Source organism: Gigantopelta aegis, chromosome 2 (assembly GCF_016097555.1).
Source record: "Gigantopelta aegis isolate Gae_Host chromosome 2, Gae_host_genome, whole genome shotgun sequence".
Classification (NCBI taxonomy): Eukaryota; Metazoa; Mollusca; class Gastropoda; order Neomphalida; family Peltospiridae; genus Gigantopelta; species Gigantopelta aegis.
Genome location: NC_054700.1, coordinates 45668748 through 45687296, shown reverse-complemented (window position 1 = coordinate 45687296; position 18549 = coordinate 45668748). Strand labels below are relative to the sequence as shown.

At 38.0% G+C, this 18549-nt stretch overlaps 1 protein-coding gene across 2 annotated transcripts in view; it reads right to left on the bottom strand.

The window, feature by feature from the left end:
• Positions 1-1073: 1073 nt before the first annotated feature.
• The window catches only part of LOC121386253 (zwei Ig domain protein zig-8-like), a 54645-nt gene continuing 37169 nt past the window's right edge, over positions 1074-18549 (bottom strand). The window contains exons 4-7 of one of the 2 annotated variants that reach the window (XM_041517100.1): positions 15158-15178; positions 13118-13408; positions 5944-5967; positions 1074-3780 (exon numbers count right to left, since the gene is read on the bottom strand). In XM_041517100.1, the coding sequence (XP_041373034.1) occupies positions 3656-3780; positions 5944-5967; positions 13118-13408; positions 15158-15178 (461 nt within the window). In that variant the 3' untranslated portion in view covers positions 1074-3655. The remainder of the gene's footprint in view (positions 3781-5943; positions 5968-13117; positions 13409-15157; positions 15179-18549) is intronic. The other variant, XM_041517107.1, reaches the window with a different exon arrangement.

The window sequence follows — 18549 nt, the reverse complement described above, 5'->3', positions numbered from 1 at the left end:
AATTAATCTGCCCAATGGTTACTCCACAGGTGGTATATTAAACAATCATATGACGAAGATGCATATAAAATACCCCTTGTTTGAAATCGATAACAGTAGCCCATACTGCAGCAGTAAACCACCCCATCCCAATTCTGTCATATGAGTAAACAAAACGACAGTCTTAAGTTTCTAGGACAACCATCAGAAATGAATATTATAAGAAAGAAACCAACTTTCAACCAAATCCTATACTTGTAATACACATTTTAAAATCTTAAGACTTGAACGTCGTGTCAACGCCATACAAGCATATAATATCACAAGAGGTTTGTGTCTAAATTATTAAAGTTTTATAAGCACGGAACCAGGGGTAACGTACACTGCTTACTGAGGACTGTAAAACTTTAACCACGTATCTAAAAAAAGGTCATATGACTAACAGTTGGCTCGTTGCAAGCCGTTTAGGATTAAGCGCTCTTCTGCACTTTCCGTCGATAGATGTCCTGAATTCCCATACACTCTGGAGTTACCTTGTATGTAACAGAACAGAAATGGTTTTAGGAGAAAATATTATGATCATTATAACATATGGTTTCTATAACAAAACTAACAACAGTTAATAAAAAACCCGGATCCAGTTCCTCCGTAATGCGTTACTTTTGACAACAAGTATACACCGTCGGCAGGCGCGGATCCAGGATTTTTAAATAGGGGGGGCCCCGAGATTCCTAGGTGGGTCCGGGGGCATGCTCCCCCGCGAAATTTTGAAATTTAAGTGGCCTGAAACGCGATTTCCTCGCATCTGAGTAACAAAATAGCTATATTTGGTATGTTTTTGGTATTGTCATACTGTTTTTGTTATCTTCAAAATTTCATAAACTCTGGTCTCTTCTTTTTTTTAAAGTTAAAGTGGTCATCTCTCCTTCCCATATTAGGCTGGTTTTCCGTTGACTGCGGCTGCCGGTAAATGGGAAGAAATATCGAAACAGTTGTTTCAGTAATATACATTGCTTTGAACAACTGGGCCAATGTGTATCAACAGCCATGGTATGTAATATCTTGCTGCTAATCTGAAAGAGTAGCCCCTGGAGTCGCGGCAGCGAGTTTCCTTTCTCATTGTTTTGTGGTCCTTAACCATATTTCTGACGCTATATAAACGTAAATAAAATGTGTTGAGTATATTGTTAAACAAAACATTTCTTTCTTTCTGCAACTGGTGTACTAGTATATTTCAGGTCACGTAAAATCGTCGATGATATTGGTAAGTCATTCCTCTGTCGAAATCAACGAAAACTTGTAGGACCATACAATATAATTTAAAGACTCTTGGGAAATAAGTGCATTTTTGTGTAATTCCACTCTAGTGTATGCTATAGTAAAAAAAATAAAAAATAACTTGACCCCAAAAATAGGGGGGGGGGAGGCCCGGGCCCCTTGGGCCCCCCCACTATATCCGCGCCTGGTCGGGCCGAGCTCATAATGTGTTTATGGCTGATGATTAAGTGATTCGTTGTTTTATGGACATTTTGTTTTAAAAAGTACTTGTGCCACTTTCTGGAAAATAAGAAAACGCGTTTTAAAACAGGCAAACTCGCAAACATTAAGTAATAATTTTAAAATACACAAACACGTTTCTTGCCGATTTAAGTAGTTATCTATGAAGGGAAATCTGCTTGAAAACGAAGATTATAACAATATTGTTTCGATCACATAATTGTCTTCAATGGATTTGAATGGCGGCAATTAACTTTTTTATTTTAGAATAGCATGTATTCTCGCAACTAGACTTGCTAAAACTCGAAAATAAAATCACTTTCAATTTAGATTTGGCAAACGACGAAAATAAGAAACCTTGAAATGTTTTTATACCCCAAACCACGAAAAATTAAGACCACGAAAATTTCCGGTTATACGGTATATGAGACTTTTAAACACCCATGATTTCAAAATAAAATGTTACTTTATTCCCATAACAACGAACCACTCTTATGAATAACAAGAACTACATCTATACTGAATAATATCATATCTATAAATAGAACTTAGATTCAATATGTAACTTCAAAGTACAAATTACATGGCTGATGACGTTTCGCAAAGAAACGCAACCAGGTTACAACTTGCAACTGTGACTGCATTGACACAATCGTATATATAAACACACAATAGATATATACAATAGATTTGACAATACAAAATTCTAATCACGTGATATGACAGGATCAAACAGTCGCACGAAGTTCGACGTGAACATCGCACTGCATCATGGGTAAACAAACCCGAATACTCACAACCTGTTCCGTTTATAGATACTGTCACTGCTGTAAGGCAAAACCCGTTTCAAATATTACACATTTCAGAAGCTAATTCCTACTGCTGTATTTACGGTTTCGCTTCTAAAATGTTCAACGCAACTGCTCTTAGGCATTTCATAATGAATACGGCAATTCTGATAATCAGACACTTTTATGAAACTTTCCAACCAACTCTCTAAGAGCCACATTTTCAAAAGCCACCACTGTAAGTAGCGTCGATCGTTTACAGAGACCATACATAATGTTGTATAGCGTATTCAGTTTAAAAATAACGTCCCACATCATTTTGCACACATGCAGTAATTTTGAGCAGGACATCCGCGTTATATGGCTACAACGTTCTCGGTTTGTTCAGGTTTGATATGGTGAGTCTCTCAAGTTAAGATGGCTGCATGAAAAACGTTTATGAGGTCAGTTATTCCTGATGTGTGGTCAAACCTGCTTAAGTGACCACTTTTATAAAGCAGTCAGATTTGTTTATAAACTGTCACTGTCTTAAGAAACCACTTTCTTATTTCCTTATAACCAGTAATCAGTCATCTGCCTGGTGAACATGTTTTTTCTTCTTAAAAACTCATCTTGTTCACTGCTTGACACGGGTTTATCTATATGTGAAGTGATCTAGAAAACCCGAATTCTTATTTACTAGGCCTAACACAAGTAGCATTTATGACATTTGCAATAGATACGAACATAACCAAGTCACCATCTTCAACGCTTGGTGTTCTTTCTCAAGATCATCTAGTGCTCATGAACAATCTAATATTCAAGTTAACACTATTACTCAATAAAAACAACCATATGTGAACGTCCATTTGTGACGTATTTGTATTCAAATGCCATGAAGGTCTTGATAATAATTCCACTATTGTATAAGGAACTTCATTTTTGTAATTAAATAATTTGTATTCATATGCCTTTAGGATTTAGTGAAGTTCCTAATAATCCCATTGATGCCAATACAAATAACTAATTTGTTTTGCATACTTTTTCTAGAATTTGTAAGCATATACCTTACAGGTTTTGCAAAATAATCCCTTGAAATATCTTTACGCATTTAAGTTTTCAATCTTGGTTCAAAGATATAATTTGTTTTGTATCCATATGTCTAGAATTTGTGTGCATATGCCTTAAATGCTATTGACAAATAATCCCTCGAAATACCTCTACGCATTACATTTTTGAAATGTTGGTACAAAGATATTTTCCCGCTCTAATGGCAGAGAATGACGTCATCAACTCCATTTGTCTCTTCTATCCAGGCGATTGCTTCTCGTGTCGGGTTTCTTACGTCCTTGTATTCCTAATGTCAGAATATTGCACTATACTCCAAGACGAATCTCCACCACACACCAAGGTCATGACACCCGTTGAAGAAAAAGTATTGATAAAAACATAACTAAGTGTGTAGTGATACCACTGCATAGTCCGGACGCACCACCATGTCTAACACCTTCCAGCGAAGAAGAACTTTTCCCCGTTCCTGAACAAAAGAGAATAAGAAAGCAAGATGGAAACAGTTTAGAAACCTTTGCTAAGATTTAAAAACAATGACACGTGTACCTTAAATATATAAATATGTTCATTATTAGTATCGTTTATTGGAATATTTACGGTAGTAGATGTTCTTTCAGCCCTTCATATATGAGAATATAATATGTATTTTCAACTTGACCTTTATGAACCGTTGCAGTCTTTGATCTTTTGCACACAATTTATAATAATGAATGGTTTTGATTCCACATGCAATACATTCATTTTTAATTTTTAAATACAGTCCAAAGGAATGTGTTTTAATAAAATATATATAAATAATAATATAATTATTATTCATGTAAATTTACTCACTAGAAGAGTTACATACACACTCTTAAATGTACAGACACGTGTATATTGCTATACTCTTTATTTACTACAAATAAAAGGTTCCCTCCCTCCCCCAACACACATATATTTTACCAATATAACATTAATGTAAATAATATTATTATAATAGTTATTAATTATTATTGTCAAGCCAAGACGTGGGCCTACACATTTAAAAACACAGCGTTAAAACGGATCTTGAAAATCGCTCTGATAACGTGGTTCACGAGCACAACTGTACATAACACGCACAACATGAAATGGTTGATCGCATGCACGCAGGGGATGATTCATGAATGATCACATGGAGAGGTGGGGTGGGGGGGGGGGGGGGGGGGGGTCAGAAGCACCGAGAACATATATTTTAAAATTTTAACAAAGATGTGACTGCTCTACTGTTTTAAAAATATTGTTATGTGTACATCAAGAAAAATTATATTAAATAGGTATTAGAATGTAGGTAACATCAGCGATTTGTAGGGACTATCCTAGTAAACACACCAACAGGTACACGGTGCGTATAATTCAAATCCTTCTTATGTTCATATAATTCTAACCGACTGTGTAATCGAAAATTGATCGGTTGGTGTAAATCGATTATAACGATGCTCGATGGTGAAATACCGACCGATTCCCAACACTACTTTGGAGGGGTGGGGTGGGGGGGGGGGGGGTGGTGGATCCCCAACACAATTTCTTTGTTAGTGCTTTTCCAAATATTCCTACTTATATACGTGGCAGATGAATAACAAAATATTCACGCAACAAAAAACAACAACCCCCAAGCCGCAGCCCGCCCTCCCCCCCCCAACCCCCCCCCCCTAAACAACAACTCACAAAACAAACAAAGAAACGAAAACAAACCAAATGAATAAGACCCCCACCTCGACTTGTTCCCATAGATCTCTGTTTTGGAACATACCTTATGTAATATTCAACACCATAATGCAATTTGTTTTGGGTTTCTAAACTTACATAATTACTATGGAAAGACAAATAGATAAAGTCACATTGACAAAGATAATGGTTTTGGAGCGGGTTGGGAGAAAGAGGAGTGGGGGGGGGGGGTAGAGAGGGGGGGTAGAGGGGGGGGGGGTCGACACTACCCAGGCTTAAGGTGAGTACACACGGAACGACTTATTCACCTGCTGACCGTGCTCGGACATACAGACCAATGACACCGAACTGCCCACCAATCACTGAGCGACACATGCATGAGGAAGAAACCAAAATGATAGGTGATTTAAAATTACTTAAATTTTCTAATAACTGCTAATATATATATATAAAGAATAACTTGTGATGTCCAAACAGGAAGTCAGTATTATAAAGATCGTGTGTGTCAAGATCACATTAAAAAAAAAAAAAAAACTACATTTATGGTAGGCAATTAAGGGTTGTTGGTAAACCATGCTTGCTTAGTCGTAAACAGTCCACAATTTTGTGACATCACTGATCATTCCCTTGTGTGTATGTCTGTCTGAGTCTGTGTGTCAACCTGTCTATCCATAATCTGTCTGTCTCTGTGTCTGTTTTCTACATGTCTATTGTTGTATCTTCTATTAAAAACAAACGTGTAGATTTATTCAAATGATGCAAGACGATTAAAATGTTCTTTTAACTATCTTGTTTGTTATTTATTTATTACTATGCATGCACTTACGGTGAGACTCATGGGACGGTGCTAACAGCTGTAGAGTGCAAGGAAACTGATTCGGTTTTATTCATGCATGCTGACTCATCACAATTAACAAAGAATAATAATAAAAAATCATCTTACCTCTTTTCACATTGGAAGTATCAGCTGAAAGAAGAGAAAGGTATATAGTTTAGTAAGCGATTGGTACAAAATCCTTACGCGTGTGAAATGTTTTTTGATGGGGGGGGGGGGGGGGGGTAGTCTACATTGTGGCGAGATAGGTTTTTACGCGGGGTCGGAAAATACATTAAAAAAAGATAAAAAGATAAAATGTACTGGGAGTAGGGAGTTTCCACTGGTTCGACTGGTTTTCAGCATTACCTTATCAAATCACATACATTTAACGCTAGGCGCAAACACCAGTCTAAGGGGAGGACGCGAGCGCTCGACCTCTTGAACACGCTTCTAGTAGTCGTTTCACAGTAACATTACGTTCAAGATAAATGATCGATTTGTCACGCTGTATTCTGTACAGACATTATTTTGCTTTAAGTGTGCTTTCTGCTATATTATTTGGTAAACATGCTAAAATAAAACAAAACTCGTGACTTCCAAAGTGAAATCAGACACTGGATTCAATTGATGCAACGTTTGTCAATATAAGTGGCAGGAGATTTTCAATACGAATTGAAATGTCACGTCTTTGAATGTAGCTTGGAAAGAAAAAAAGAAAGTTTTATTTAACGAAACACTCATCACATTTTATTTACGGTTATATTGCGTCAGACATATGGTTAAGGACCACACAGATATTGAGAGAGGAAACCCGCTGTCGCCACTTCATGGGCTACTCTTTTTCGATTAGCAGCAAGAGATATTTTATATGCACCATCCCACAAACAGGGTAGTACATACCACAGTCTTTGATATACAAGTCGTGGTGCACTGGCTGGAACGAGAAATAGCCCAAAGGGCCCACCGACGGCAATCGATCCCAGACCGACCGCGCATCGAGCGAGCGCTTTACCACTGGGCTACGTCTCGCCTCTGAATGTAGCTTGGGTTTTATAGTTTTGTGCTGTAGTACCAAATTGCTAAAAAAATTGTGTCTTAGTACATGTATTAATATCTCTAACATCTGTGTTATTTTATACTACAGTACATATTTCAAGACAAATTCTTTGTTACAACCAAACCCCAGTAAAGTGTCGTTCCATATTTCTATCTATCTATACAGGACAATTATTTAGAACTTTTCCTAGTTAATTTTACTCTTGACTGAGGAGAATGATTAGTAAAAAAAAACCTATTTTGACCCAGAGATGAAAGAAGTTAACCCCCCAACCCCCCACCAAAAACAAAAACAAACCCCTCTAACCCCAGAAATGTTAATGTTAGTTGTCGGGTATTGATATAGGCCCTAGGGTTAAGGTTTCACTATGATCTAAAATGGCGACCTCCTTGCAGAATGTATGCAAGTCATCAGCCGAAACCATGTTGTAACTTTTAAACAGAGAATATGGACAATTTTGGACAAACTGCGAAAAACCCGGAAACATCGTAGAGACGAATAAAAATCCTAAACACTTATCTGTGGAAGATTTCTCATTTATCGACATTTTCACGACCGTACATTCCATAAGTTTTGAATGGCGGTGGTTGTGGTAGTGGTGAAGGGGAAGGGGAGGGGAGAGCGATCAATCGTACATTATTTTTAATAAAATATCTCTGGCAAAATCAACATGTTTTATCTACGCTTTTAATAGGCGGAGAAGGTAACAAAAAGTACTGTTTATACGATCACAAAAAAATGCTGATAACTATTGACGGCCCAAATGCATTGAAATAAATCTGTATCGCTTTGATAGCGTGTCAGACCACACTCGACACAGAGAAAGGTTACTATCTCGTACATTTCACAGATTGATGAATCCTCTCAAAGTCAATTTTGTCGATATGTGTAAGTCTTGGAATCGAGCGTGAAATGCTGATCGGCAAGGTATGGCCACTTTTCAAGTACATTTTAGTGTCAACATCAACAACAACAAGACCTCTTTGATGAGATGTCTTAATGTGTTCTTTCAAGGAACCACCAACGTACACAACCCGATTAATACAATACCGCACAGGCAAATACACACGTACATTAATAAAAAATAAATTGGGTGTTCGTTCCACGGATACTTCAAAGCATGATTTATTGTCAACTGAGACCCATTATGCTACACCGTTATGTCAACTTATATTATATATATTCGCTCATTGTGGGGGCAATGAATGGAGGCCTTATACCCCCATTCAATAGATATTCCCGTTTTATGTATTATAAATCAGTCGTCGGTTCGTTCTCTGGTGCAATAATCCGGACATCTTGTCTTGGCGTCTTTGTCGTGGATTTATTATGAGTCCAAGAACAAGAAAGAAAGGCTTGACGGAGAGAGACTGTATAATGGAAGAAAGCTATGCCACAAACGCTACGTGTCTGCACCGTAGGTTATCTGAATTCAGATTGAATGGAGTTAGTGATAATCAGTCTATGGAAATGGTGTCGAATAACTTTGAAGGTATCTAGACAAATCCGAATATGTTCACCTAGTGATTCTTGGGATTTAATTTTTTTTTTTTTTTTGTGAATCGCAATGTTCTGTCATCCAGTTATTACCTGATTCAATAACGATTTTAAGAAATTATCGAAGAAACCAACAACACAATAGCTAAAAACTTTTGGGTTTTTCGTGGGGTTGTGTTTGTTGTTTTTATTTTTTATTTATTTTTACTAAACATAAAAGGTGCGTTCCAGTGGAACAATATTTAACCAACTTTTAATGTTCAAAGGGCTAGAGAGATCTTATGGCAATAAAATAGTCAAAACTGTACGCTGACCGGCTCGAGGATGGGCTGGTGATAGGAAGCGCCGCAAATTCCCTCGCGACTGAATCATATTATTGCTATAATATTGCTATTGCTACAGCGGTGACGTCGTCTTTCTATATTTAGGAACAGGTACCGTAACCTTCAACACAGAGATATGAAACGCTATCTGGTTCAAAATATTACGATCCTATTCCCCTATTTGAAGTTTCCGTTAAGAAATGAATTTGCAAGAGTTCGTGACCTCGTATTTCTATTTTTAGTGGCAATGACATTGACCTTCAAATTCAGAGAAGCGAAACGCGAATTCGTCCAAGAAATCATAATCGTATTCCTACATAATAGTATGAAGTTTCATGAAGATTGGAAGACATACGAAGATGATAAGAGCGGCTACGTCATATTTATATTTTTAGTAACAGTGATGTTTAAAATTCAACGCAGAGAGGCGAAAAGCAAATTCGTTCAAGAAATCACGATCTTGTTCCTATATGTGAAGTTTCATGAAAACTGGACAAGAAATGAAGCCGCTATAGCTGTGATATTGTATTTCTACTTTTAGTAATTGTGGCCTTGATCTTTGACGCAGAGAAGCGAAACGCGAAATCGTTCAAGAAATCATCATCCTATTCCTGTAGGGGCGGGACCTAGCCCAGTGGTAAAGTGTTCGCTTGATGCACGGTCGGTCTAGGATCGATCCCCGTCGGTGGACCCATCGGACTATTTCTCGTTCCAGCCAGTGCTCCACAACTGGTGTAACAAAGGCCGTGGTATGTACTATCCTGTCTGTGGGATGGCACATATAAAAGATCCCTTGCTGCTAATCGAAAAGAATAGCCCATGAAGTGGCGACAGCGGATTTCCTCTCTCAATATCTGTGTGGTCCTTAACCATATATCTGACGCCATATAACCGTAAATAAAATGTGTTGAGTGCGTCGTTAAATAAAACATTTCCTTCCTATTCCTGTGTATATTATGAATATCGGATGAGAAATGAAGTAACTCCAGCGATGACGCTATATCCCATCGACGACTCAATATCCGGATATTTGGCAATCTTCCGAAAAGCATCACGAACTATTTTTTATATTATGCACTTTTCCTTAGTACACGGACTTTGATGTACGTAAAGTACACTATTTTATAACATACATTATAAATGGCAATACTCCCACAAAGTACCAGTCGACGAATATATTACATACCTCCCCCCACCACAAACCAGCCATCCTCCACTTGGATCCGCACCTGTCTCTCACTTAGCTACACCCCGCCCCTCTAATCATTACAGACGCCAAGGACTGCTCCGGTCGGTGGATTCTCGACAGCTAAACACCAGCAGAGACCATCATTTATTTTCTGGATATCTTCCATTGACAATCCCACACAGAACAGCACAGGTCTACGGTCCTATTAATCCGACATGGGTTTTGGCATCATATTCAGAGACTCTGTTTCGCATTTGCGTTGATCATAAAAGAAAACCCACCAGTAAAAAAGAACACGATTCCTTTTCATCTAGAGATAAAAAAAAAAAATTGTGTGAAAGTGTACTAGCTTTTACGGCTAGTATATGTTAATAAAAATAAGATAGTTCTGCATTATATTATGCGGAATTCCGTATTACAGTTTTACGTATATATTATATAGTTTTATATGCAGTCTCTGCGTGTGTTCCCCAACTCATCTATGACGGAATTTTTATGACTTCGTATCTCGAACAAGGACGAAGCAATACGCTAAGTCATTCTATTTGCAAGGTCAAGGTAAAAGTCTAACCACATACTGAAGCGAAAGCGAGCGTCCGATAGCGTTCTTCCCCTTAAACGCGGTATGTTCTAACTGGCGTCAACTAATGTACCAATGTCGGGGAAAATACTGTCTTTGTCCATATAGGAGCGGAACCTAGCCCAGTGGTCAAACGCTCACCTGATGCGCGATCGATTTAGTACTGATCCCCATCGATGGACCCATTGGCCTATTCCACAACTGATGTAATAAAGACCGTGGTATGTACCATCCTGTGTGTGGGATGGTGCACATAGAAGATCGAAAAAGTGTCGGCGACATATAACCGTAAATACAAATGTTGAGTGCGTTGTTAAATAACACATTTCATTTTGTTTTCAAATAACATCCGGCCGAGTCAGAGTTTGAGGTGCATCCATCGTTTGATAGAGTAGTTAATACCAGCATTCCTGCCATTGGTAATAAACGTGACGGTGTTTGTTGTCCAAAACTAATTTTATCTGATCAATAAATGTATGCAATTGTATTTCATCTAGTACCACTGTGTCCAGTAGCCATGTGCTTGAAACAAGGTATGGAGTACCTGAAAACCTAAAATACAGTACTAAACTGTTGTGTAAAACTAGGGGTATGTCGAAAATGGACCTTGGATGGTTCACCTTTCTTCAGTTAATTATTTTGGTGAGAGGTTGAAGTATTCATATTAAGAGTCACAGTTTGTTTGATATATTGCGTATAGTGGTTTTTAAGCACAAACATCAACATTGTTGCCTATGGAATGTTATTTGGTATAATACAGTTTTTTCCCCATTACTGGTAAAATAAAGAAATAAAAACGAGCATGGTTGAGAAAAAGGGAGTCAAAGTTATCTTCATTGATCAATTGGACTGCAGGAAGTAACGTATTGTTAAAAACGGGCTAGCCTAACAACCTAATGCTGCTGGGTTTTTTGTTCAACATTCCTTTTAACTGCGATGCACCTATCTCGTCGAGGTATGCCAGATAATCACGAATTCTTACCAATGTTGTGGCGCGTCGTTAAACAGCCATTAATGCCATTTCCCTCTGTAAAATCAGCAAACAATTATTTATACCACGAGAAGCTATCCGCATAATTCATTGATCAAGTGCGCAGGGAAGAAAGCATCGAATAGCGCTTTTATTCCGTTTTTATTTTACGCCAGGGAACCGACTACGGCTTCAACAAGAGTTCTTCAGGATTCCAAGACGCTTCCTGGCCGATTCCTTCTGGTGATGCCGCTGGTAAAATTATACACATGACAACACGGCGAACAGGCATTCATTTGTGTTGTGAAACATGAGCCATAATGGTCTGTGGAAAAATTGATTTTTTTTTAATTCATTACGATCCGTTGTCATGCATCAAATACTGTTTTACAATAAAATGTAAATGAAACGAGGGGTGTATAGTTGAACGTGCAATAGGACACCGCGTATAGCATTAGCAACTTCATGTCTGTCTTATAGTGGCTGGTTTAGATTGTTCCTTTTACATGTTTTGAATGTTCGAGTAAAGGCCATGTTTTACTGGCTTGGGTGATCTATATAGACAGATGTGAAGTACTGTATTAACGGAGAATGACATCCAACCTTTACGGTTTTCCTGAAAAACCGTAGGCTTGGTTATACACATGCAGTTGGAATCTGAACGACAAAAACCGTATTCCCATATCAAAATCGCATCTTCGCACAAGAGATAGTCGAAAGGATGTCAGGGAAAGTCGTGCTTGCTTCCACGATCCACGATCAGGTGCTCGTCCTTAAGAGGACCGCCACTCCCAAGGGGGATCCGTAACAGGATGTTTCATCCATTCCACAAACAGTAATGATACCAGGTGTTCGCGAAAGGTGAGCAGATCCTGCACCACCGGTGGCACCCGTCATGAGCACAGCCTACAGTCATCAAGTCCATAGTTGAAATGTACAGAATTTTCGCCAAAAGTCTAACAGGCATGGTTAAGATCAAAACAGGGTATTGCATCAGACATCATTTTAGTCAGTGATACGTCATAATATGACTCATATCGTGAAATGGCCTCTGTGTGTCTACCATAATACTGTTGGTGGCTTTTAAAAGACCTTGGATGTTATAACTTATAACTCTGATCAAATAACTTCTTTGCCAGAACGATATGTCGGTCTTTAACTTTGGTATGTACAGATAATGAATGCCAACAGACGAATGGATTCAGATGCAGATAAACAATTACGGAAAAGAAGACAAACAGACAAAAGAAAAGACTAAAAGGAGAATAGTGTAAGAGGAGTAGAAACGGAAGAAGAAGAAAGGGAAAGAAGAAACAAGGGAAGAAGAGGATAAGGTGGATTAAGAAGAAAGAGAAACGATAATGAAGAAAATAAGTAAAGCATAATAAATAGAAGAAGAACTAGCAACAGTTGTAGTAGTAGTAGTAGTAGCAACAGCAGCAGCATTGGTAATAGTAGAAGAAGAAGCAGAAGAAGAAGATGAAGAAGAAGAAGTAGAAGAAAGAAGCAGCAGCAACAGAAGATGACGAAATAGTAGTTGAAGAACAAGAAAGAAGAAGAAAAAGAAGAAGATGATGAAACTGATGCTGAGGAAGAACAGGGTGAGAGGAGGGATATGAAGAGTGGGAGGAGAAAGAAAGAAGAGGGAGACTGTATAAAATAATAAGACACTTTAACCACTTACCTACTAAAACTGTTACTTTTCTGCTGTCGACTTCTCTCTCTGAACTCCGACAGATGTACATGCCGCTGTCCCTGGTCGTGCTGCGGTCTATCATCAGCTCGCTGATCAGACTCTGGTCCGTCAACGAGCGATACTTCGTTATCAAAATGTTCGGGTATTTGTAAGAGTCTATTTTATCACCCTCGTAAAACCAGTCAATCTCCTCCGGGATCTGCGCGCCCCCCGTGGCGTTACAGATGAGCGAGATGGGGTCACCAACATCGATGTATTTACTGCCTCTCAGAACTATTCCTTCAGAAGCATGAAAAAGAAACAAGAAAGATGCTAGATCTACTTACAGCAACAGTTTTTTTTTCTTCTAAAGGACAGGGGTCATTTTCTCTAAATACTCGCAACTTCGCGATTTCGCAATACAATGCAAAACTATTTGCAAGGACGATGCAACGTAACTTAAGAGAGTTAAGGGAACACTGTGTGAATTAAGCCTCTAGTTTCGGTTTCTTAATGGTTAAGCCATCGTATCTAAGGCTGATGGGTGCTGGGTTCGCATCCCAGTACCGGCTCCCACCCAGAGTGAGTTCAGTGAGGACGTGTAAGACCTCTATACCAACTTCTTTTCAGCTAATCACGAACTAACCATTAACCCACTGTCCTGGACAAACAGTCCACGTAGTTGATGTGTGTGCCCAACACAGCATGCTTGAACCTTCATTGAATATAAGTACAGAAATAAACTGAAGTGAAGCGTTAAAGGCAGATACGTCTTTAATTAAATATACACCTTTTACGTTTTTCCTCGCCTGACGCTCGCAAACATATTTCATTCCGTACACATTATAAAGATCAAGCGTTAGCCACGTAACCTTAATTTAATTGTTTACAAACATATTCATGATTGCGATGTATTATGACGACACAATAATTAGTTGAATAAAGTACTTTTCAAGACAAATTAAATGTACAGATATTTTGGCAATATTTTGCTCCTCCATTTAATAGGTCACTTGACTTGACACCTTGCCTTTAAGCAAATACCACTTTAGATGTTACGGAAATACCGCGTTAACATGTCTGTACTCTTCGGTACCGAAATAAAGCAACGCTGGGTTCAGCTGGTACATACCGTAAACACGTGATTAGGAAATTAACAGCAGTCATACAGATGATGATGAAGCATAATTATGTGTGTCAAATATACCGGTGATCAGACTTTCATTCAGGACCTTTTGGCGCATGACCACCCACTGGCCATTCCAGAGACTGGGTATGGGATAGACGTGCCTGAATCTTCACTGGATATAGGCACGTTAATACATTCAAGACTAAGAGGTTTTTTTTTCCTCTTTTGTTTTCCTCATCTGAGTACTATTGGTAACCCGACTACTTTACGAGACCCGGACAGTGATAACGTATATACGGTCCACAAGTAAACCCCTGCTCCCTATTTATTTCCATTATCGCAAAAATCGTGGTATATACTATCCTGCCAGTCAAAACCTCCACAAAAGATCCCCCTCTGCTGTAAATAAGTAATGAATACAGCCTACACAAGGGTGATGGGGTTCCTCTTGTGAACTGCCCAGGGCATGCAACAAAGTGACTATTGCGTAGAGAAAGAACTTATCAGTACATGTATATATATATATTACTTTATTTTATTTGTTCCATAACCCTGAATGTTAGTTTAATATAAAATATATATTGTATTAACAATATAATAAATATAGTGTAAGATATTAACATAAATATAACAGTGCATAACTAATAATAATAATAATAATAATAATAATAATAATAATAGCAAAAATGCTAACTGAACAATGGCTATATAATAATAGTTCACATGCAGTGCTCTATATACAAAATAAATAAGAAATAAATGCAACCAGTGATACCCCAGTAATAGTGTAAAAATAATTACTGATACAAATTGTTTAAATTATATAATACCCAGTTCTACAGCTACAAGCTATGCCGTTCGAAATTAGGGAGTAACTAAGGGGTGAGGGGCTAATGCAAAAAGCAAGCACACACACTCACCTGGGAGGTTAAGCGGTGGCCCTGAAATTGAACAAATTATATTACAATATATTAGTAATAATGAGGTTGCTGTAAACTGCAATCTAATTAAAATTAGCTCCACTATTACATGTGGATCTAACAGCAGCCCGTTGGAGCTCATGTCCAGTTGACCTTTTTTTCGAACAATCAAAACCTTACTTGCAAAATCATGCCAGTGATTTGAAAAGAATTTGAAAACATTCGGAATTATGCCGAGGGTATACGAAATAATTCGGGTGAATTACGAAGTATGCCGAAAACTAATTGCAATATAAAATTTTATATAAAATTCGTTTCAAGACGGAAAAAAACCCGTGATGGTATTGCCATAAAATCTGTTTATACTAGTATACAATCCAGAGTTTATTACTGCACTTTTCCCCCTGTTTTTTCAATGTTGAAACAGACCAGCACGCCTATTGCATAAGTAGTCTCGCCCGATATTTTTAGAATTTGTATGCTCCCGAATAACACTATAAAAGGCGAAGTGTAATTGGTCGATATTTAAATTGTTATTTATAGATGAAATGTCACTTGGACATGGGAGTCCACGCAATGCTGTTAGATCTACTGGTAGACCCAGTAGAGCTAATTTTAATCAGATTGTGTAAACTGAGCCCCACCTTAAACTCCGCCCATCAAATCGGTTACAAATGAAAGAAACAATCGAAAATACAGTGTTAGTTTCGTCGTATGATGTTTTGCTGTTCTTTCCGCTAATCAATCTGCATAGTATCACTCCGCGCCAGAGATATATATATATATATATATATATATATATATATATATATATATATATATCTGAAGAGTTTCATCGCAAAACGCTACACGTTTCAGTTATCAAGGAGCTACCTTTCGATCAGCTAAGTCAAGTCAAACAATTAGCTCCATTTTCAATTTTGAGGAACCATTCTAAATTAGTCGTCAAAATTAAATTCAAGAAATTACTCAACATTTTCTATTTGGCTTTAATCCTTCGGAACATTTGCAAATTCAACAGCACAAAACGACCAACCTTCGCCCCCTACCAACCCTGGTTGGGCTGCTTGTGCTCCCTTGCACATGCCAGCGCGAGCGACCCCCTCTCCCACCCACCCCAACCCTTTCCTGTCCTGGACGGAGGAGCCGGCCGAGGTCGACACCTGCGCCCATGACAGGCGTATGCCACAACAGCTTGTTCTGATTATGCATTTTTAAACCTATGACCTAACCTGACCTAACCTGACCTGATTGCCAATTGCATAGCAACCGATGGAATCATAATGTTGTCTTGTCACAATGGGCTATTTTCAAGGCTATTATCGTACGAAACCCTCGTATCGTTTGGCGTCGCCTTTAGACTAATGCTTTTGATATCGCATTCCACGCCCCTCCGAGCAGTCGTTAGAACTAATCGTTTCCACAGTACCCTTGCGTTTTAAAAGTTTTTTTCATAATAACTCTTAGTGCCAGGATTTCCCTCAACACGCCTACATTTCCCTCGGCCTAAAATGTTCTGTTCTTTTTAAGTGGAGAACTTCCAGTTAAGGTTAAATATTGTTTTATTTAACGACACCACTAGAGCACATTAATTTATCAATCATCGGCTATTGGATGTCAAACATTTGTTAATTCTGACATATTATAGTCTTAGAGGAAACCCGCTACATTTATCCATTAGCAGCAAGGGATCTCCTATATGCACTTTCCCACAGACAAGACCGCCTATGCAACCATGACCTTTAATATATCAGTCATGTGTCACTTGTTGGGACGAAAAGAAACCCTATCAGAGAATGGATCGACCGAGGGAATTCGATTCTAGTCAAGGACAATACATTCATACTGTGACACAGACGCCTCGTCAGTATTGTCATTGTCGTGTTCTAATATTACATTAGGTTTGCTGCAAATAGAAAATCTGATAATAAAATCGGTTCATGTCTTGTCCAATTGATACTATAAAAAAATATTTTAAATATTTTGTTTAATGAACATTCAGTGTTAAATTGGTTCCACTGGAAACCAGGTTTTTTATGTTTTATAATTTACGAAACAGTAATAATTTGTCAGAAAAATCACTTCGGCATTTTTCTGCATTTTGATACTGACTTTATGTCGCAGGCTTCTGAACATTGAAAATTGGTGTAACACATTTATAAGTTATAGAAAACAAATTCAGGTAACCCTTTTCATTCTTCATAACCCATTATAGCTATGTAAACAATGTCCTAAATATAATGCGTGAACGACAAATGGGTTACGCAAAAACCAGTCATGCGCGAGTGTTGCGCGAACGAAACTATCGATCTGGTAATATTTAGAGACCTACATAGAAACCAGGTACCAGCTGGCAGATATTATTTTTTATTTCCAGAAGACAAAAGAAAGTAGTTCTAGAAAGAAATAGAGAAAATTCCTCCACCATTGAGATATTATAATATTTAATATTGTATATAAATATCGTACAAAGAAATGCATTGACAAAACACTTTAGCCATAAATACTTCTGGAAGATAAACTATCCTCTATGTCGAACAGACTACGTCAACTGACTGTAACTAACTTTTTGTTTTTTTAACAATTTCAAGACATACGACTGGCTGCTCCTAGGTGATGATCAGGTCATCAATGCCATATATCTAATGAAAAACAACACGATGAAAATCGATTACATTGTGACGTACAGTTAACCTGACAATTGTGTGTCTGTGACACGTAAGTCAGCTACAAGTGCAAAGGGTTGTAAATATCTTTTAGTCGAAAAAGATGTCAAAATTTGCTTAAAATCAGTTTTTTGAGGATATGAAAGAAATAGAATAATACATCCGTGTCCGTTAGATACCGTTTATCTTACAACTCGATTAAAAAACGCACCAAAGTCGCTTTCGCTCGTTTGATACATTTTAAAACAACTCGTTGTGAGACAAATGATATTTAACGGCCACTCATGTATTATTTTCTATATGTCTAGATGCAAGTACTAATATATGTACCAAGGGACGATCCAGGAAATGTTTTACGAGGGGACCAAGAACATAATGGCACATGGACCAAATCCTGCAGTGGGCACCGCAAAAAATTTAGTATTCGTGAAATGAAAATTGTAAACATATTGTTAAAAAGGAGACCTTGAATGGGGTTTTTTTTGTTGTTGTTTTTTGTGGGGATAGGTTCCTCCTGATCGCCACTGGATCCGCCCTTGTATACAAATGTAAGACTGGCAAATACAAACGTAGTCGTTTATACTCGGCGAAGGAAGGAAATGTTTTATTTATGGACGCACTCAACACATTTTATTTACGATTATATGGCGTCGGACATATGATTACGGTCCACACAGATATGAGAGAGGACACCCGCTGTTGCCACTTCAGGGGCTAGTCTTTTCG